The 22,534-nt window shown below is 40.6% G+C and overlaps 1 protein-coding gene across 4 annotated transcripts in view; it reads right to left on the reverse strand.

The window, feature by feature from the left end:
• The window catches only part of LOC115051269 (CMP-N-acetylneuraminate-beta-galactosamide-alpha-2,3-sialyltransferase 1-like), a 59,399-nt gene that overhangs the window by 19,367 nt on the left and 17,498 nt on the right, over positions 1-22,534 (reverse strand). For 3 of the 4 annotated variants that reach the window (XM_029514604.1, XM_029514606.1, XM_029514607.1), the window contains exons 2-3: positions 7,179-7,758; positions 4,741-4,934 (exon numbers count right to left, since the gene is read on the reverse strand). In XM_029514604.1, the coding sequence (XP_029370464.1) occupies positions 4,741-4,934; positions 7,179-7,469 (485 nt within the window). In that variant the 5' untranslated portion in view covers positions 7,470-7,758. The remainder of the gene's footprint in view (positions 1-4,740; positions 4,935-7,178; positions 7,759-22,534) is intronic. The other variant, XM_029514605.1, reaches the window with a different exon arrangement.

Consider the following 22,534-nt stretch of genomic DNA (forward strand, 5'->3'; position numbering starts at 1 on the left):
CTATTTTATTTTGAAGTCCTGGTTCTGTCGTGTTCCCCGTGGATTTACTTCCTGGTTGTTGTTGTTGTTGTTGAACTGGTGACCTGTCCAGGGTGACCCCGCCCTCACCCAAAGTGAGCTGGGAAGCTGGGAGCGGTAGAAGACGGATGGATGGATGAAAACACAAAAAAAAAAAAAATTATAATAATAATAATAATTTGAAGTCACCACACAGTGTTGGACGTTTGATGGATGGTCTTTGTTTCTTACAGTGCTCCTTTGACATGAAAAGCAATCAAACCTCGAAACTCCTTTGTTCTCTATGTCACAGTAAGTAAGTAATAGGTTCACTGAGTAAAGGACGTGTTATTTCAGAATGGACTGGGCACATGCATCAAAATAAAGTCTTCATTAAAAACGTTGGTAATGCTGGGTGTTTGAACGGCCTGTCCTTCTTGGTATAATACGAGTAAACAGGTGGAATTACGGTTTTCAGGAAGTTGTTTCTGTTCAAGCCTAAGGCCACTGATCATAAACAGAGAGCGAGCTTATTTGTCCTTAGTCAGAAGTTGTTGACGGAAAAGAACTACTCCAAAGGTATGTTGTGGTCATTCCTGTGCCCCCCAGGAAAATGTGATTATGGTAAATCTCACATGGAGGAAGGAAAAACAGTGGTCTCTGAATCATGTAAACAAGTTTAAATGTTCATTACTAGCGAGGCAAACTCGAAGGATACGTGAAGCTGGAGAGCTTGCAGTGCGTGCATGGCAATCCCTGTTTTAAAGCCAATTTCAAACAAGGATTTAGAGTCACAAATGTGATGTGCCTACCTATTACATCTACAGGCTTTAAGATCCATCTTAATGAAGTTATTTGCAGGGGCTTACATCAGTCTGTAGAATATAAGCTTGACTGATCCTCAATTCAGCAGAGTAAATATGAAATGAGACAATCATACATCCAAGACAGCTGACTTCTTTTCAAATAAAATATGCTACTGTGCCCACGGAGCCTAAAGATTCACTGAGAGAATATAATTGCATATGATCATTTATGTGTGCTGGGAAGAGATGAGAGTGATTGAGTCTCTGAAAAACCTATTCTGGGCAGAGTACTGCAATCAAAAATGATGCACATATTTTGTAAAATATGTATTCCACACCTTAGTCTTGCACTGATTTTTCCAGAATAGCTAAAATGACCTTTGGGCTCAGAACCAGGCCTTCCAACCAAGCGTGTCTCCAAATGCGATGCTCAGGCTAGAATAAAGCAATCAGCATATTACCAAGCTATACTCATGGAGGAAACTATCCTGCTAATAACAAAGTAATAACCCTTGTCTTGCCACGGTCCCTGTCATCTGATAATTGAATACGCAGACAGTACCATGCTCCTAGCGACTGGCAAAGAAGATAAGTAGATAAGTAGTGCGGGTTTTTGCAGGGGCAGCATGTCACAGCAGGTTGATGAAGTCGTGATGTGATAAATTAAAAGCCAAGCAAGATTACTGTGTGAAATTTGCTTTTGGATATTTAAGCAGCACTTTAGGTACCCTCTCCATAAACTCTTCGAGTCGCATCATTGTGAAGTCGTTCTGCCGTCATTCTGAGCACAACCCTTAATTTCACCCCCGATTTCAGACGGTGATTGTTTCAGCCTCCTCAGCTTTATGACTGTTTACGTTGGGACCTCGCTGCGATGTACTGTAGGCTGTTTCACAGTGGCAAACTGTTGTCATTGTCCCCAGTTTCAGTGTGGATGTATGTGGTATGTACGAAAACAATCTACACAAACGATCGCACCAGACAAGACTGAATCCTCTCACTGAAGATTGAATAATAATAATGAAATAATAATGAAAATAATAATAATAATAATAATAATAATAATAATGAATAATGAAAAATATGTGTCCAACATCTCGCGAAATGGGTGTCTGATTAATAGGAAGTAGTAAATCAATGTTCAGAGGCATGATTTTTGAACACAGTGCCGTCCCTTTTGATGTAAATATTAAACATACAGTGCCATCTTGTTTGTTTGTTTGTTTTTTTCTTTTTTTAAACCAGAAGAGACCGTGTTTGGAGGAGAAGGTGGAGCTGAAGAGGAGTGAGGGCTGGATCTCATCTGCTTTCTGGTCTCTTTTCCTCTAAAAGGGACCAGCATTTAAAACATGAATGTTCACATGAATGCGAAGACTTGAAACTAGACACAGAGAGCATAAACTTATTAGGAAAACATTCACTGAACCAACAAAGCAAGTGAGAAGTAAGAGCATTTTCCCATAGACTTCAATACAATCTGACTTTATAACCAGTGGAGTTCCCCCCATATAGTCAATGGATAGAATGCAGCTATAAAGCTTACCAACATGAGCCTCACTTTTCTACTATTCGGCATAAAACAGATGTTCGCAATTTCTGTGGTAACCACAAATGTGAACTCCATGTCGTCATCTCAAATACAGCCTACATGCCTGTAGAAATATTACTCAGGCGCACTGACAGGTATTTGAAGTACTCACAGTGTTTGGAATATGCACAGTGACTCAAAGTGGGTAAGTATTCTCTTAGTTTTCACTGCTGTGTATTGTTCATTCATTTATTAAAGTTCTCTTATCTGTTTCCAGCTCACACTCAGACCTACAGACAGTTTAGAGTCAGGAGTTAACCCAAACATGATGTCTTTGGACGGTGGGAGGAAACCCACGCAGACACGGGGAGAACATGCAAACTCCACACAGAAAGGCCACAGGCCGGGAACCAAACCCATTTCATTGTATTATTCATGCAAGTACTTTTACAGAATTATAGTTTGGTTTGCTCACCTTTATGTTCCACTTTCGAGTACAATTAACTGGTCATGATTCGAGATTAGGATCTCCTGGGCCAAATTTTGTTGTTAGGTCAAATTGTTCTCACTTATGTTTTCGTTTTGGAGCTACAGGAGCGATAAAGTGTGATTTGAATATCTGTGTGTCTTCACCTTTATAAAGTTGGCTGAAATATATATATATATATTATCTGCAATCAGATAAAAACTGGAAATGGGTATGGTGTGTATTGAGTTTGAAGATAAGATGTCTGGAAAATGTTAGTGTTCAGATGTATTGGCCTATCAGTTAACATAGAAGAACAAAAACCACAATTTAAATCTAATCTTAAAAGCTTATTTTTGTCATTCAAAGGCAGATGCAAAGGCTCTTTTCATGACTCAAATCTACTTTACAGCTGCAATCTGCTGAGCAAACAAGAGGCTTTAGTCCAGACCAGTGCTATTCAATATTCATAATAGTCCATAAGGAAAGCTTTAGACGATGATCTGGGTGAATTGCATTATGGATATCTAAAAGAAGCTGGTTTTCAGTCTCTCCTTACAGTGACTGGATTGTTTTCCTCTTTAAGAATTTACATATTACAGCATTCAGCTCATTCTACAGATCAGAATTTATTCTGATCTTCACCAAACTTGGAGAAAGATGCCCAAAACTCAGATCTGTGATTTGTCCACATGAATGCTGAAGTTTAAGTCTGAAAGAGAAAGTGTTTATTTCTTAGTCCTTAAGGTGCAAATGAGCTTAATTGTATTATGAAGCCAACAGTTTTGCAGCAAAGAGCGCACACCCCCCCCCAGAGAAAATCTTGTCATGTTTTCCATATCTTCCAAATCATCTGCAAATACTGTGACTGATTACAGACAGCAACAAACTCTTTCTTGTTTCCTGTCACCCTGAGGCAAGGAATAAACATTTAAATACTCATACCCCTTTTTTTTTTTTTCATTTGTTGCTTCATTAAGATCACATATTTATCAAGCACAGAGATGAGCGTGAAGTCACCGCTGAGCTGAGGTCAGGCTGAGATGGTAGAGAGGAGAGGGATGACAATGCCGTACAAAAATCGAAATCAAAGCTTTGATTTTAAATGAACAACCGTATTCCCTGCGCACAGTATGATGCGCCTGGTCTGACTACAGCACATATTGTCTGAGGACAAATTAAAGGTGCATTCAGGTAACCCGAGCCTCGACCTTCAAAATAAGCCAACTGAATGATGTGAAAATGAACTTCAGTTAGGTCCAGTCCCCGGGCATCCAGGTGGGCAAATGGGCAAACAGCCACAATCCAAGTTGAATTTTTTTCATGGCTGCAGGTCCCCTCACCGACTGAACTCATTTAATTCGAATCAAGGAATAAATCTCCCAGGAGTGCCAAAAAAGCTCCAAACATTAGTCACCATAACAGTTAAAAGATTACTCATTCATTCCAGCCACATAAAGTTAGTGCATTGGTTTTCACATCAAATATTCTTTGTCAGATTTATTTTGCTTGGTTGTTATTTTTTACGTTCTTTTTTAATATTGGGTTGAAGAAATTAAATAGCAATATCAAAATAGGCCTTCAAACTTGAAATATAATGTTGCATGAAAGTTGTTGAAACCCCTCAATGCCGTAAAAAACATTTCTACAGCAAACTGATGGCTGCAGCTCTCATTTGAACAGGCTGAATAACGTTGTTTTCATTTCTTTGCTTCCGACTTGTTGGAACAGTATTTTCATAATCAATTGAAGTTTCATTTAAAGCAAAACATGTCTGAAAAGATAAGTGTAAGAAATTCAACTTTAATCGTTGAAATGATTTTATTGTCACTGGCGAAAAAAACAAAACAAAACAAAACAAAACAAAAACCCTCAAATGCCACTGCAAATGTCAAGTGTACTACATTCTTGCAACCACACCAAAGACTGAAGCACTAACTGACCTTATGATGAAATCACTGGAGTCGATGAGGCTGCCATAATGAGAGCCCTTAAGGTTCCCAGAGTTGCCCACCACAGAGCAGGTCCTGCAGCGCTCGGGGCTGGAGTCCATGTAGAGCACCTCGTCGGGGATGACTTGGAACAGCTCCTCCACCACTTCACTGAAGTTGGCTGGCTGCCTCTCTGACTGCAACCACTGGTGACACAGCAGAGACGGGGCCTCAGAGACAGCCTTGGCTCTAGGGCCACTTTAAGTAGAAGTGATTGAACAAGGGCAGCGGAGCTTGAGACACCAAGCACATTTCTAAAATAACCACAGGGGCAGCTAAGACCCATTTGCGGGGGCTCTTTTGGCCTGGCCTTCTTCTGCTGCCTTTGAACTTGGAGAAACAGTAAATAGAGGCTCAGTATGCTATTACGTATTGTGCTGTGGCAGCTGGAAACAGCAGGTACTGAATGTTCTGCTGCAATCTCACATGAGTTTTAATGACTCATGGTCTAAAATATTTTTTATGCAGCCGTGCCAAGTCTGGGGAAATGATTATACATTTATTAGATATCGAATGTTTGTCTGCAGCTGTTCACCACAGGAATAAAACTTTTAGAACCCATGTTACTCAATATTTACCAGATATGTTTATCTATTAAGAATCTCCCTGTTACACAGGTCACACCTGGCCTGTGGAGTGTCCAAGGATTGACGTCTTGCTGGAACAGAGAGACTGGTGCATGTGGAAGTCGTCCCCTTGCCTGACAGCAGCACAGCCTGAACCATCTGGCCGGACCAGCGTCGATACGTGACACTTAGCTCATCAAGCTCTCTGTGAGAAGTGTTTCCCGAAATGAATGGTGACAGGAGGCAACCCTGCAGTAATTTTTTCTATTCTTACCTCTAACTGGCCACGCTATGAGCTGAATGTGAGAGTACCAAAAAGCGGGTAGGATAATTGTGTGACATAAAATGTGTAAATAGACTTTTGTAATTTAGAGAGCTGTAGATTAATCATTGGGTGTAGAGGAAGTGCAGTATTGAATTAGGCCTGATACCAAATTAGTTCTATAGCTAACGTGAATTTAAACGAAAAGAAAGTGGATTTAAAAAACAAATTCACCGTAAAATATTTTAACGGTTATTGTATCTATAAAACCTTGATTCATTTTTTATGTCCAGTGTGTTTTATAACCCTGTGCCTGACTGGCCAAATGTACTTGGCATTGCATCCATTAAAATATCTGCAGTTGACCTGAACTGGACTTTGATAAATATTAGATATCAGTAGAGATGCGTCACTTTAACTCATCTCTAATACTCAGCAATCATACCACTGACAAAATCCATCACAAAAAGAGAGGCATAAATAAAAACTCTTCCTCAGTCTGTCGTGTCAGCTGTAATTGGTAAAAAAAGGATTTTCCAATTAGAAAAGAGCAATTTTGCCGTGTTTTCCTTTATCTAAATTATACTATGAGGTGACCATGAAAGAAGCACTCTGGCAAATTATTAATGCAAGTCCATAAACGTTTTAAACTTGTGAAGGAGCTGATTTAAAGGAAATAAAAGCGGCATACCATTTCATCAGACTTTGTACGAGTTACACTCCCAATAAAACAATCCAAATGCATCAACCAACCAGTCACTAACAAAGTTTTTAGGGTATTAGTATCATTTTCATTTTAACATAATCTCTAAAAAAAAAAAAAAAAACAAATCTTAACCTGGATCTTAGGTTCTCCAGCGCCAGCTGTAATGCAATATCTGCATCTGCATCTGCGGTGTAATTTGTGTCAATGTATGGGTCTTTGTCGTGAAAACAGTTTATGAACTGCTTGTATAACTAACGGAAAACATCGGCCGAACAATATCAAATGTAAAGCCCAAAGCTAAATACTACATTTTCATACCTGTTGGTGAAAGGCAGATTTCATACTTAGATATTGGTTTACTGTTTATAGGCATTAAAGGCTTCCATTCATGAAGAGGGCTACATTTGCATAATATTTGGAAGATATTTGTCTGGCAGCTGTTGGACTGAGGGAGAGATTGCAGCGGCTGGTTTCAGTTAATCTTACCATTACGGTTTTACCTTTACATTGGAGTTCTAATGGAATACATTGGACAGTTCGCCTCATCCACAGATTTGGGAGAGATTCTGACAGAAAGCAAAAATTTTCATATCCATTGTCTCACTTGTTAAATGCAAACAAATAGTGCGTGGGAGTTTGCTTCACAACTTGATCCTGATGAAGATCCCTTCGATTTGAAACAATCAATGTGCTGAAAACAAACACTTCTTGGGAGCTTTACAGCAGCCAGCTTGATCGAGGTTTTTTATTCACAGGCTTTGTTTTCAGCCCCCATCTGTTCTCTGAGGCTGGAAGTACATGTTCATATTAGTCCTCTATATGTTCAAATCCCTTATACAAAAGCACACAATCTTACCTGCCACCATTTAAAGGTTTCATCAGAGAGGACGCTGTTCTCTCTGCTCATCAGGGGGTGGATAGACTGATTGAAGTGCTCAGAGAACCAGGGGTCGTCCTCCACCTCCACCATGCACTGCTGACAGGCGCAGGGCCCTTTGGAGAAAAAGCTGTCCGACAGGTGGGATGCGTACTTTAAGAAGTAAAGTGATGGGTCCCGGAAAGTGTAACTGAACAGGAAGGTTGTAAAGGTAATAACACAAAACAGCACAGCCAAAGTCCTGATTCTCCTCTGCCTGGGTAGAGACATGATGCCGAAGTCGAAATCAGTTGTCCGGGAACTTTGAGGAAGCAAAGGACAAAAATAGCATCATGATAAAGCTAGAGTCTCGAAGGTGTGGGAAAAACCACACTTTGCTGTTGGTGTACCCTGTTTGCTTATCCTACAGGAAATACAGCATTTGGGTAATGAATGGCAAATCCGCTGCTTGATGGATTGATATCTCCTGCTGAATGATATTCCAACGGTTGGGCTGAGTTTTAGGATGTTGACTCAGTGGGATGAGTGACCAATGCGTCACCTGTCATAAATGATACACCTAGATGGCAAACAAAGAGGACAGGCTGTTAAAGGCATAAACATAAGCAAGATAAGATAAGATAAGATAAGATAAGATAAGATAAGCAACAGCCTTAAAAAGCTTATGAACCCTGAAACCAGTCAACAGTGAACGTTTTATCCATCTGACTCAGTATTCTTGTCATTTCACAGCACTAACAGTTAGAAAATGAAACAGTTACATCAACCCTACAATTTCTCATGAATGTGGTTTCAGTGTTTTGTTCATTGCGCCGCTTTTCTCCTCAAATTATGCAGCGCAGTCTGTCAGCTCTTAAAAGCACCACAAATGCCTGGATTGATTGCGAGGATTATTGCATCTTTGGAACCAAGAGGCAGCGACTTTAATCGCCCATTCCTACGGTTAAGAATCTGTCAATAACCGGAAATCCGCCTATGTTATCCGCGCTAAAATTAAGGGCCAAGTGAACAAATCTTTGATTGACTAGGATGAAACCAGAGTGAGTAACTGGTACTGTGTCGCATGCACAGATGCAATTTCAGAAAGTGTACGTCAGGGAAACAGTTTGCTGTCATTTTGCTCTTTGTCTAATGGTCTTAGTCTGCCACTTAAACATTTTTATCTTCCCCCCACCAGTTGTAGGCTGTATAATTTAAACCAGTGATTCCTTGCCACGGGGACACTTCAGCAGTTGCTATATGGGGGGATTGTGCTAAACTAATGTGAATTTGGAAAAAAGCAACAGATATAAAAAATAGATTTCGAAATTAAAACCATTTGCTAAGTCTACTGCAAATGGGAACCTTCGGGGATAAAAGGTGAAGTGCCAAGAAATGTGCAACTTTATAGCAGAAGTGAACATGTTTATAGCCCAAGAACACGTTTCAGTTCCTCCTTCATGACTACTGTACAGGAGGTGATTTGTTATCTAAGTCTAGTTGTCGTCACCGCACTGGCCCTTAGGTTCTCCAGGTTTGGATTCTTTCTTTTCACCAGGAGCTACGTTATCCACAGAGGTCTCCACACACAGACTCAGTGATTATGACTGTGAGAAGCTCTGGATAAAGCAAATGTGAGATTGCTGCCAACTTTTGTTTTGACTATTTCTTTGATAACATATGAACCAGACTTCTTTTTTTTTTTTTTTTTCCTAGCAGCCAGACTATGTGTCACTCGTGGTTGTTGCCAAACATCTTTTAATATATTTTGCCCTCCCACACCTGACGTGTCCCTCTAGCAGCAAAGCAGACCTGTCTATAAAGATATTGACATCATACCACCAACATTAAACAAAACGTCATTATCAGTAATAATAAGAGCTATGAAAAATGCAAATACATTCATTTAACCATTCACTGTCAAAAACAAACAAACTCACAACTCAATGAAATGAAACATAACATAGGACTTATTATTTGAATGCAGAAAACGAATCATTATAACTTTGATGCGTGACATCCCAGTGATGGATGGACTGTGCGGGTATGACTGGCTGGCAAACTTATGGGGACCTTGGATCATGCTTGACCTATTCTAGAGCCTCGGCAGTCTGTCAGAAACATGCTTCTAACAAACCTCCCAGGATAAAACGGAGCAGAGGAATGTCTTTATCACACCAAGGCCCCTTCACAATTGACAAAGCAGCCGCACCTCCTGGGGTTTCATTTTCAACATTTTTCAAAAGGCCACTTCTGCCTTCACCAGGGCCTGGGTTTAATTCTCATGCACAACTGTGTTTGGGGTTCCACACATAATGCTATTTTTAGCAGACTGCAGATCCAAATTGTAGATGGAGTGCTATCATCACCGCTCCTAGTGTGAAAAATACATCCGAAAAATGAACCCTAGAAACGTACTACCTGCCCTTTGCTCTTGACATTTTATGAGCATAGAAGATCTGTGGTGAGAAGAGTGAAAAGCTGTGGGCCTATTCCTGATTAGAAATTGATCAGGTCATTCAAAATTCCACCCTGGGGGGAACCAAAGAGGATTGGGTTTAAGACGGGGCTGCGAAAGACTACACAGTGACACAGCTTGCCTGTTGATTTCATTTTGGCAATCAGAGCAGAAAAACAAACTGTACAGCTATTTATCAGCAGCACTGTCACAGGCCAATGCACAGGCAGGCTTATAAGTGATCCCGTCTGCTGTTTGCAGCGCTGTAACTCACAGCAGGCTGTGGATTTGCATGCAGCCCAAGGTTGGTTATTGTCTAAGGCAGTGATTTTGACGAGGATACCTGGGGACACTTATAATGGACACTTGAATGACTACGCTTACTTCTATAAAGCAGGCTGTTGAGTCCACTCAGCCTGCTGGCAATAAGGGACTAGGTAGATGTGAGTTCAAGCTGAATGTATTCTCAAACAGGTGGCGACCCCCCCCCCCCCCACACACACACACACACACACACACACACATACACACCTCACCCCATTCCCGCTTTCAACAAACACACCAACAGTCATCTCATTCCCCTGACCTTGTCCGACTGAAGGCTGGCAAACCCACGCTGATCAAAGCTGAGACAGCAAAGCATCTGTTCACACTTCAAAAAGGAGAGAGAGTGAGAGGAGTGGTTGGGGTCTCTGGGGGTGGCAGGCAGCAGTATGTGAGCAGTGATTTTCACCCTAATCTTCAGTTTTGAGAAGTCATAAACTTAGCAGTGTTTTCAGTTTGTTGTTCTGTGGAAACTGTTTTTCAGCCAGCTCACCTTCACTTCTGGTGGTGGGCAGTTTAAGACAACAAAAATCTTCAGTTTTGAGGGCTTGAATGTAGATCGGAATGTCAGGGGAATGTCTTTTATTTAAAAGTCACAACATCAATGTCATTTTCCTAAAACTGAAAAACACAGAAATAAGGAGCCGCAGCAGCACAAGTTTCATGCACTGACAGTAAATGTTGCAAGAAATGTCATGATAGAGAAAGAAAATGTGATCTCAATGATGTGGGGCTGGTTTGTTTTCATTCTGAAACTACTGGTTTCTTGAGCTTTGAGTGAAAATGGTGAGAAAGACAAACAAAGCTAATCGAAACTGGACAGTTGAAGGTTGGAAATGTGCGGCCTGGTATGACGAATCTGGATTTTCGCTGAGGCACGAGATGGTGAGGTCACAATTTGGCTTCAAACATTAACAAACGGGAACAGAGGAGACAAGGAGAAGGGACCAACCCATGTGACTGCCCTGTTCCCAGAAAGTGTTCAGCAAGTCGATACCAAATTAAAATAAAAAACCTAAATTACAGATAAATGATATAAAAGGAGAAAAGGCTTTTTCTTAAATGAAATATGTCAAAATTTCTAATAATCCAATCTACTAAATAATGACTCTAATGAGAAACTGTCAGTGTAACACCTAACACTACCAGAAATGGAGATGATAATAGTCATTGACTGAGTCTGTAACCTTGGAATAAGTTTTATAATCCATCACTGATGCAGCTCGTTGGACAAGAGAAACTCTTTTTCAGTGGCATTATTATTAGTAAAGTCAGCTTTTGCTGCGTTGCAGAGGTTCCTCCAGCATCCCTGCTGCATTGTGAGGGGCAAATTTGGTCTTGACGTGGCCCGAAGACGTGAGGAAATTTTCACAGAACTTAAAGCTACAATGCATCTGAATGAGAAAAAGCAGCAGACAGTTGAATCCAGCAGTATTGCTTGTTTGAGAAAAAAAAAAAGGAGCCTCATGTATAAATGATGCTTCTTAATATGAACATAATTATGTGACAGTTAGGAATAAGAAGACCTGACTGTCTGCTTTCATCAACTTCCGGCATTTTAAACTGCACCAAATGGGACGAATAAGAAGACTTCTTACAGGCAAGCAAGAAGAAATCCACGGGGATCCTCTGTGAAATTCCTGCTCCATAACTAATAATGTCACTCAGAGAATAAAAAATGAAAAAGCCCCAGATTTTACATTTGATGGCATCATATCTATGAGTCTTCATGCTGCAGTCTCTGGCTTTGGTGGAGAGTATTTCATTTTCACAGATATTGAATCTCAGCCAGTGCTTTATTTTAATAAAAAGGGAGGCACAATTATGTTTGCTGCTCGAGCACATAAAAAGGATTTGAGGGGCAGCGAGAGGCATGGGCAAGGCTTTCTCACAAGCTCTGAATAAAGGGAGAAATGGTTCTGAGATGAAAATACTGCTGGGTCAGTTGTCAGACGTGGCTAATTAATCTGAAGGCAATGCTGAAAGTATGCACGTTCATTATTTTTAGTGCAATCAAGGCCTTACATCGAAAAGCACGTTTACTGTGAGAAAAAGCATCAATCTGTTGTTCCATCCTTTAAAGGGGGCTTTGTGTGCCTCTTGTGGGAGTGGAAATAGTCTGTGTACCCTAGTTTAATAACACCCTTTCAAAATTCTGTGGAATGCAAAGTGGTCAAATTTGAAAATGAAGCTGTTTATCAGCCATTGACAGGTAAGAGTTTTGCTAGTTTCTTCTTTGTTTGTTTGTTTTTTTTTTTTTTTTTTGCTATGTTTTGCATTTTTAAACTGCAGTGTGTTTCTTTTCCAAATATTGGTGTCAATTGATGGGCCATTGTTGGATTCTACACTTTATTGTAAGTCAGTCACAGCACCAGATGTGTATTAATCCACATACAAATTTGGGCAATGCAAAGCCATATCATCATGTGTAATAACTCAATAAAAATAACAATGTGTGATTGTGTTTGGGTGTCTGAGTTACTTGTTCAGGTGGATGATTTGCGTCAAATGTTGATTCAGATGATATCAGAGCTGAACGCCTTACTGGTAGGCAGCACTGGGCTTTAACAGAAAGGTGGGAGGAATGGGCATTATTGATTTTGGTCATGAAGCCACTACAAAAAAAAAAAAAAAAAAAAAAATGCTGCCCTTTTTCATGTCATGCTGTCAGAGGTTATGACTTACACAAGAAACAATAATCTCAGTCTGCTAACTTAGTCAACATCCAACTACACCGTGTCTTTGGTTTGAAAAATATTACTAAATATACACAGCTAAATAAACACCAGATTTAAAGCTGGGATTAAGAAAACACTTTTATATTAATGACTATGTTTAACCAAAACAAAATAAATAAATAAATGAAATACCACAGCTAATGTGCTCCATCATGGCTGTGTGGGCGCTGAGTAATGGAATAAGGACACACCACTCAAGCTGTCACCAGCTTTTTAATTCATATTACCATGATCCAGCCAAGCCTACATTAAGTTGATGAAAAAGACCCACACAACACGTCATGTTTTACCTCTCACCGAGACAGCAAGTTTGCTGAAGCATATGAGCCGAACCATTCCTCTGCGCGGTCCATCATTTGACTGTCAGACCCGCTCATATGAGTGTTCTGATGAAATTATGTGCCGAGCTTTCGTCCGCACAGCAACATTAGTGGGGAAAGAAATGCTTTCTGTCTTCTTGTTCCTCTGTAAATTTCACTGGTGTGAATAATTGAAATGATTGCTAGAGACAATATTCATCACCGATCTTTCCATCCCCAACACCGCCTGCTTCTTTTCTGTCCTTGTTGCTGTTATTAACATAAGTTTAATGGACCTTTACCCGTTTGCCCCAGCTGAGCGGCGAATTATAACTCTAATTTTATTATTGCAAAATTGGATTACTCACTTAGACATTCTCTCATTACATTGTCGCAGATTAGGGCAGACTCTTATCCGTCACATCCATTACACCCATCCATGTACCTGCATTTGCGAGGAGCGATAAAGTTTCCCCAGTGTGATGACTCCCTGTGAGGATTCCTCATTCACCTCAGGCTGAAGGTGCAGAGAAGTGTGCTTTGAGGTCACCCTTCACACTTCGACTCGGGGCGTTTCCCTTAGCTCAGACTTAGCATTTAAACCCCTTAACATTTCCAACTTAAATAAAAAAAAATTGTAAAAGTCACCTCATTTGAAACTACCTGACAGTATCGTGTACTGTATATCACCTTGTCCCAGCTCCAGGAAGCTTAATGAAATATTCAAAACATGCACTGCTTTTTTTTGCTATTCTTTTAAAGGAAAATATTCCTCATGTCTTGTGACTTTAATTTCCATTTCCATAAAATTCCGTCTGACGTGTTTGGTATCTGGATAGTTTTGCGTCTGGGCTGGAATTTAAAATGGGTTTCTGTCTTCTTTTTGCACAATGTTTAAATGTCCAGCACACGTTTGTAATGACTGACCCACTCTGCTTTAAAATGGATTCCTAACAACCTATAGAGATACAATGCATGCTGATTTATGGTGAATTTTATGTTTAATTGATGCAGTTCAATGTGAATTCATATATTTTGTGTCTGGGAAACTATACAAAGATGCCATGGAGATGATAAATAATTCAAAGTGGTTATAAAGTCTCAAGGAAGTGAAACTCTGTGCAAGAGGCAATTTTAAAGAGCAAGTCGCACGATTTGCCTTTTAGAGTGCACCTCGTAAGGTGGTGCAGGTACAAGCTGTAGCACGTGACTGTTCGATGAGTGTTTACTGAAACTATACTCTAATGTACTTAAAGTTTTTGTCCAGATGTGCTTTCAGCAATTTAAACACTCAGCAATAATTGATTTGATTTATCCAATGCTCATTAAGAAATTGCACAGCTGCTACTTGTGCTAGTTTGACAGGTTTACTGCAGAGTTTGAAGTTGCTGATTCAGAGACAGTTTGGATAAACCTATATCAGATTAGCACAGTTAGGATTTTGCATTTGTCTGTGGTGGTTGATGGCTCCCTTGTAACTGGCAGTGGCTGACACAGTGTTAATGTTTGTGCTCATGCAAATTGGCTCTCTGCACAGACAAGAGCTTTGCTCTCTACAGCAGCTCCATCCTTTGGAGGCTGTATTTGAGAGGCGATTGTGTCACGACGCTGTGACGAAGCTGTCCCATTTAGAAAGCAAATGCAGCAGAGAGAGCGTCCTTCTTTTCCTGGAGCACACAAGGCTCTAATTAGTACATCCTTTGTGGCTCAACCTATCCAAGGTTCCTCTACACTGAGCTCCTAAAAATAAGATGGCAGCAAACAATGCCAAGAGGTATAACACCTTTGAATAAAAAAAATAAAAAATCAAAAATGTAGAATGTGGTTTAGTTGCTAGGTGACAGTAACAGTGTTTTCAGACACAATAGAACAGATCCTCAAGAGGTCAGAGCGCCTTATTTTGGTTCAGCCTTCACGGTCTACGCTTTCTGCATCCTCCAAAGGCTGTGGTCCCTGAGTTTGGACAGAGCTGATGCTTCAGTTTAATTTTGCCAACCATCCGTGCAAGTTGATAGGATGACTGGTTCTATCGGTATGTGACGTGCCAGCCTCTGGATCTATTTTTATGGGCTGTCATTGGTTCCCTGCTGGGGGGGGGTTGCTTTAACTGTCAGTATTTTATGTGATTTGACAAACCTATATAAACAAGTAATTTACAATTGGATTTTTTTTTTAATAAAAAAATACATATCTTTCTTGATAAACAACAGCAGCTCGGTGTCGCTAATGAAAATAAACAGAAGAACTAAGAGCTGTTGGTAACTCCTCATTAAACTCCTGATTAAACTTGATTATATCTGTTGAGCTCATCAGCATAAAAGCTCTCTGTTTGCACAACTGCATGAATATGGTAATGAAATGAATAAATGTATATAACACACGCGATATAAGGTATCGGGGGTGAGTTTGAACAAGCCAATTGCTTTCCCTAGCTCAGTATCCACCAGCTGATGATTTTCAGATTGGAAAAGTCCCTGTTGCGGCAAAGCCAAACACAGGTAAAGGTGGCTGCAGCTCCAGCCTCCCCAGAAAATTGGTTTTGATGTTTATTCTCAAATGGGAAAATCTCCCAACCATTTTGCATGCAGTAGAATGTTTTATTTTTTTCTTTTTCTTCCTGCAGTTGGACTGATAGCAAGGTGGACAGAATGTAAAGCAGCTGATATTATTGATGCATGTTGTCAAGACATGTCCTCTGTCCAAAAAGAAACGTCTGCTTCATTAATCATTAGCAATGCGGATGATGTGGGAAGCTTCTGATGGAATGAAATGGGAAGTTTATTTGCACATTTGTCAACGTCATGGCATTGGTGACCCACCACCCCCACTCCCCCCGCCAGCTTGTTTTGTTTTTATCTCTGTGGTGATGAGGCCATTTGGCGCGCATGCAAATGTTTTTTGTTTGTTTGTTTTGTTTTTCTATGTTTACTCTGCACTTTCACTGATTGCTACATCCAGCCAGGAAAAGAATGTAAAACAAGCCTCGGTATTAATGCTTTGTCAAGGATGTTCCCCATCCAAAAGCTACTGTTTGTGACATTAGTCCTAAACACTGCGGAGGGTGAAGGAATGAAAGAAACCAGGCCATTCGTATTTTTGTCAGCATAACTATGTCTGCTATGATGCCGACGGCTCCTTATGTTCTGACTTTTTGGGTTTTTTCTTTTTTTTTTTTTTTTTACAGCCCTTTTTTCTTTATGTAGATGAGAAAATATAAGCCACAAAGAGAGATCAGAGGCCAAGGCATCGCATCTACTGAGGACTGGCAGAACATTGGAACCAGTAGCACACAGCGTGGAAGAATTCTCCAAGGATTTCAGAAACTAGGCACACAACTAGTTGCTATGTTTGAAAGTGCCTTCCCGAGTGCAGGCGTGCCGTTCAAGTGTATGGCACAAGGATGCTGTCTGTGTTTAATTTCTGACAAACTTCATTGAGACATCAGGCGGCGATGACAGATCTGTCACCACAGCACAGCACTGTATTGAATGATTTCCCCATCAGCATGTCGCTCAGATCCACTGAGGAGTTCAGCCTGCCTGTGATCTAATCCAGATCTACTTCTGCATTTGGGGGGAAAAAAAAAAGAAAAAAAAAAAAAGAAAGAAAGAAAAAAAAAAAGAAAAAAAAAAAAACGAAAAAACAACCCCCCAAAAAAACAAAAAAACCCAAAACACTTCTGTCAAGAAGAACATGAAAAACAGACTGTCCTCTCCAGAGATTGACAGCGTTGGTTGTTTGTGTGTTCATGTTCAGTAGCAGGGGATCATCAGGACATGGTGGGATGGCTTGATGGCAGATGGAAAATGAAGGGTACAAAGGCTTTGACTTTTACTCACAGGACCACGACTGGCAAACCAACAGTCAGTTCTGGTGTCCGTCATTTATTTCCTTTAGCTGTAACATATGTGAAGGAGTTCTTGCCACTATGTTTTGTTGTTCAGGCAGAAGCATGGACAGACCAGCAGAGTCAATTAGCACAGTGACCGTTTCAGCAGATCTGCAGGGAACTGATATATATTGTTGATCGATGCCAATGATTGGATGAATGTTGACATTTGCTGTAAAGCTTTCACTGCTCACTTTCCAGCCCGTAGTGATCCCAACTTCCTCCTAACCTAAAGAATGAGCAGCTTGACAGTAGTCGATTGTGCTGTGGTAGGAGGAAATAACACATCTGCGCTCTGATAGTTCCAGCACTTTTATCATTCAGTGTTCATTTGAACATTAAAATAAGAAATTATGAAAGGGTTGACAGCACGACTGAATCCTGAGACTCAACAATCCTACTGTGCACTCTCATGGGTCTTTTGGCCAGGTTGAGGTATGACGTATGCCCCCCCCCCCGCCCCACATCATGGATGATTTTAACATTTTTGTACAGGCATTCAATGGAAATTTGTTTGTTAAATGCAGGTATTTAAAATAAAGAGAATAAGTGAAATGTGTGAAATACAAAAGCCAGGTGCCAAGTGTCATCACTCACACACGACCCCCTGTGAGCGTTGACATTTACCTCAAAGTTCAGCCTCACAGAACTGCTAGCTGCTGCAGAGCTGGTAAAAGAAGTATTTACAGCTTTCAGTTTCAATGCCACCAGCACCCTTCGGCGCTCGCAGTGACTGGATGGCATTCGCGTGAGGCAAGCTACCTGACTGACTCCATCATTTACAACGATTTAGCGATGCTGTAGATAAGAGTGTCTCTGAAAAAAACAAAGCAGCTGCAGTGTTTTGCATGCTGTTAACTAGCTTCCTCATTGGGTCAACGTGGCCCAACATGTGCCAGTAACGGAGGAGGAGGGATGGAAGGGACAGTGGAGATGCTTGTGTAGGAGGTGGTATTTTCAACAGTCTTTTCACAAATTATTCTGGTTCCTCAGAGAAATCGATGAAAAACCAGGCAACAGTTTGAATCTGTGGATTTTAACATAAATTATTCTGACTATATGTTCTGAGAGTTAATGTCTGAGTCTCTGCTTGTTGAGCCATCAATTTAGATTAATGGCTCAACAATGAACACGACAACCGCAGATGTTGCTTTGTATAGTCCCATTCAAAATCGATGGCATGGAAGGACCCAAAAACTTTTTTTGAAACTTTCAGAAGTTTATATATTTGAGAAGCCAATATGTGGGGAAACAGATGGACTTTTTTGGCAGACCTTTCAGTTACAGTGTGTGGGATTAAGACAGACTGCATTAAATAACCTGAACCTCCTCAGGAAGAACAGCCAGCTCGGCCCTGTCTAATCTATTGCCACACTGTTATCGGTCCACTGCAGGTTGTTAATAATGTCAAACCCCTGCACTCCACCATCCACGTTGCTGGGAGTGGGCCACCATGTGGATTGTTGACTGGACTTAGAGCCCTGTGGCTGTGTCAGAACTCCACAGGCAGCTGGTTTGTTGTTTCGTGTATATCAGCGTGGTGGTGGGCTGGGATTGCTGCATCTGACGGTGGAATCTGTCAGCTAGAATTTCACCGAAGAGCTAATTAAGACTAGATTTACATTGGGTATGATAAAAAATATATACCTTTATGGACCAGCACAAATTACTATGTCATCGTTGAACATAAAGGCATCTAATATGTTTCAAAGAAAGCCTGTAGTCTAGAAAAAAAAAAGACCTTTTCAGCAAAATGTATGAAATATTTTACAATCCATTTAATCTTAAACAAGCGTAGTCCTTGACCTATCAAATAGGCTTCACTTTCGTTGATCTGCGTCTCATGACCCACCCAAAACTAGGCAAAGGACTGAGCAGGATGAGTGTCACCACCTCTATGACACCAAGTGAGTTGCATCTCCGTACACCTCATAAAAGCTGGGGACATTCCAGTGTTGCCCGACTCAGTTTTATATGTGTGGAAATCTATATGCCAAAATTTGGCAGCAGTATATTTGAAAAACAACCCAAATAAAACATTACAAAGAGCTTCAGCATTTTACATTAGTATTAACCTACTAGTACAGGAAACAATCTGACATCAGAGCTGTGCCTCTTCATTATATGCCTAGAAAAACCTTTGGGAGGATTTATTGAGGAGGCTAACATCATGGTCATGTGAATGTTGATTAAAACCTGATTTTACATGACTTGATGAAGACATGACGATAAAACACATGCACAGAGATACTGTATCTCAGAGGCGCTGGAAGAACCTTCCCTGATGGAAAACGAAAAGATACAAGATGCCTCTTAAACCTACACAAGCTCAGCCCTCGCCGCTATAACTCTAAAACCATTTTGTGCTTACACATGTGAAATGTAGAAAGCCAGTCCAGGTGGTTACTCAAACTCCTGACACATCAAAAACTATCCTCAAATGGACACAATAAAAAACGGTTCTGCCTCTGGAAGTCGACAAAAGCTACAGTGTCAGTACTTTATGAAGATTAACTGCGAGGGGAACTCCGACTGAAACACGTGGAATCCCTGCATTATTTTAGTGCAGGTGTGTGCGATTTAGAAATGTGCACAACCCAAAGATCACAGTATGATGAGCATAATTACAGAGAGCTGTTATTTTCCCATCAAGCTGACAAATAAAATATTAGTTGAGTATTACTTGAGTAATATCACATGCTGCAATGTCGGCCCGCTTACCATATGAAGTTTCAAGTTCTTTCTGGTTTGAGTTTCATGTTTGCGCAACACAACACAACAAAACAATTAAGGCACAAGCCTTTTCCTGGCAAGTGAATTGTAATGGTACAGCACAAAACATATCTGAGGAAAAAAAAGGAGAGTACTGGCTGAATTATTGACCTTGTCTGCAAAGGCACAGACTCAGGGGCCTCAGGTCTCAGGGGGTAAAAATGGGCCAGACTCTGAGGTTACTGCGAAAATTTCCTTTTGGAAAGTCCGAGTTAAAAGAGAAAAAAGAGTCACATGAATAGAAATACACAAAAAACACACAGGCGCGCAAAACAACTCCAAAATACGCAATGAAGAGAAAACATCTGAACTTCAAACCATCGAAGGTTGCACTTTATGTGAATTCGTGAGATGAATGGTTGAGTTGTGCAGTCAGTGGTGAAATGAAGTCAGCAAGAAGTGTCACAAATAAGATTTTTGTTTGGACTTTAAAGTCAATTGAACGCTTTTTGTTGTTACTAAGTACGAGAAGCTGCTTCAGCCATTATTGATTGGACTGGATTGGACATTATAAGTCCGAGAAAATATAAATCCAAGCAGGATGCCACTGAAGGGTATAATCCCAGAAAATCATGCTCAGCTGTTTCCTTTCTGCTGTGCTTAACAAACTTTATATTGCAGATTTTGAATTTGTTGTGAGGTCCTTTCCTTCTGTATTTTCACTTTCTGAATGATAATCATGACAAACGGTGTCTTTCTGATCTGGTTTATAAGTTTACAATTAGGCTGAATTACAATTTCAGATGATCTGTCTGCATGTCCCCAGGGCATTTCTGTAGTAAATACAGACAAATGCTCGTAAATGCTATAAACTGACTCCTTTCTCCAACATGTTCTCATTCATCAGGACGCTTGGTGCTTCCAGAGAGACAGAAGAATTTCAGCTGACAGCAGCCTTTAGGAAACCATTCAGCCATTTAATAACTACTCCACTGGATCGTTTTAAACCATGTTTGACATCTCGCTACCTGGATGATTAATATGAATCTATACAGACACCACCTACGCCCCCCCCCCCCTCACAAATCTGAGGTGTCATCACAGGTTTTCCTTAGCTTGAGTCAACGTGAAGCTCGAATTGTCGATAAGAAGAAAAATGAGAGATAACAGGACGTCGCTGTGAGGTGGGTCCTGGAATCATACCAAGTGAAGGATGTTGGCAAAGTTGTGGTGCAATCCATGACTCCACAGGAGGCTACATGACAACAGTGTGGTGTTAAAGGTTCTGTGGCATCCATTTAATCTAAATGAGGGTGGGGTAGGTCATCATCCACCAGGGGATAAGCCTGGAAGGCAAACTGAAGGGGGTCCAGACAAAGACTCAGGGAGTCTAAGATGGTCCAGAGGAAATGAAGCAGGGCTCTAAGTGGAGTTGCACACACTCAAATAATCAATATTAATCTAATTAAGACTCTGACTACAATATTATCATCTTGATTTCTTTATCCGATTAGTCTCATTTGAGATGGCACACCATTGCAATCACAATTAAATGTCTCTCTCTCCCTACGTGTGAGACCTTTAGATCAATTACATGAAGCCATTAGACAACAACGTCAATCGATTTGAAATCCTATGGATGACACTGATTCCTCCGAAGCCAATGTTGTGCTTGTACTAACAGGCTCCACACCACTGCAGCTCACTGCAGATGTTCAATACCTCTGTTTACTTTACAATATTTTCAGACATTTTTCCAGAATATTTATCTCAAGTAACACATAACATCAATTCTCCTTCTCCTTTAAATATATAGATATATAGGCCAATATATAGATTGGCTCCAGCACCTCCCACAAGCTTGAAGATGAATATATATATATATATTCATCTTCATCATCTGGCTGTTCATATATCTGGCTGTTTTTGATTCAGGTGCATTTTTGTTGGAACAATTTGTGCATAACATAACATGCAAAATTCACAAATGAAATAATGCAGATATTTATGGTGCTGTAGCCAATCCTCTGGGTGAGGGGCGGGGTACACCCTGGACAGGTGACCAGTCCATCACAGAGCCAACACGCAGAGACAGACAAAGACCAACAACCACTCACGCTCAAACTCAGACCTACGGACAATTTAGAGTCGCCAGTTAACACAAACATGATGACTTTGGACGGTGGGAGGAAGCTGGAGTACCTGGAGGAAACCCACACAGACATGGGGAGAACATGTAAACTCCACACAGAAAGGCCCCAGGCCAGGAACCGAACCTCTGAACTTCTTGGTGTGGGGCAACAGCACCAACTCCAATGCTGCCATGCTGCCGTGAAGTATTAAGATTTTGAAAAGGCTAGTTGGTGCAGTCATTAAAAATGTAGGCAGAGCAACTGGCCACTTTTTGGAAGGTGAAGATTCTATAACGCTGCCAAAAGATATCAAGTGTGATGGTGAAGAAGGGACTTGGCACCTGCAGCCACAGCACAATACAGCAGTGCCAAGAGTTGCAGTCTCTCTTCTCAAAAATTGTCCTTCACCACCGAAGGCTGCAGATTTGACCAGGTATAACATTTACCATGTTCACTAAGCTAATGCTGACTAATTAGCAAAAAACATACACAATTCAGGCTGATGGGATGTCAGCGAGCAAATATTACTTCATAGACCAAGGTATTGGGCAAATCGGAAAATGTTACCTGATGGTGGTGGTGCGCGAGGAAAATTCAAGAGGTCACAAATGATCACAAATGAAAGCAAGAATGGAGGCAACCAATAGTTAAGACCCGATACTTTAGTAAAATCAAATCTGATTTATTTGTATGGCGCCAAATCATAACAAAGTTACATCAAGGCACTTTACATATAGAGCAAGTCCAGACCAAACTCTTTATAAATTTATTTAAAGAGACCCAACAGATCCCCCGATGAGCAAG

Source organism: Echeneis naucrates, chromosome 11, assembly GCF_900963305.1.
Source record: "Echeneis naucrates chromosome 11, fEcheNa1.1, whole genome shotgun sequence".
NCBI classification, from domain to species: domain Eukaryota; kingdom Metazoa; phylum Chordata; class Actinopteri; order Carangiformes; family Echeneidae; genus Echeneis; species Echeneis naucrates.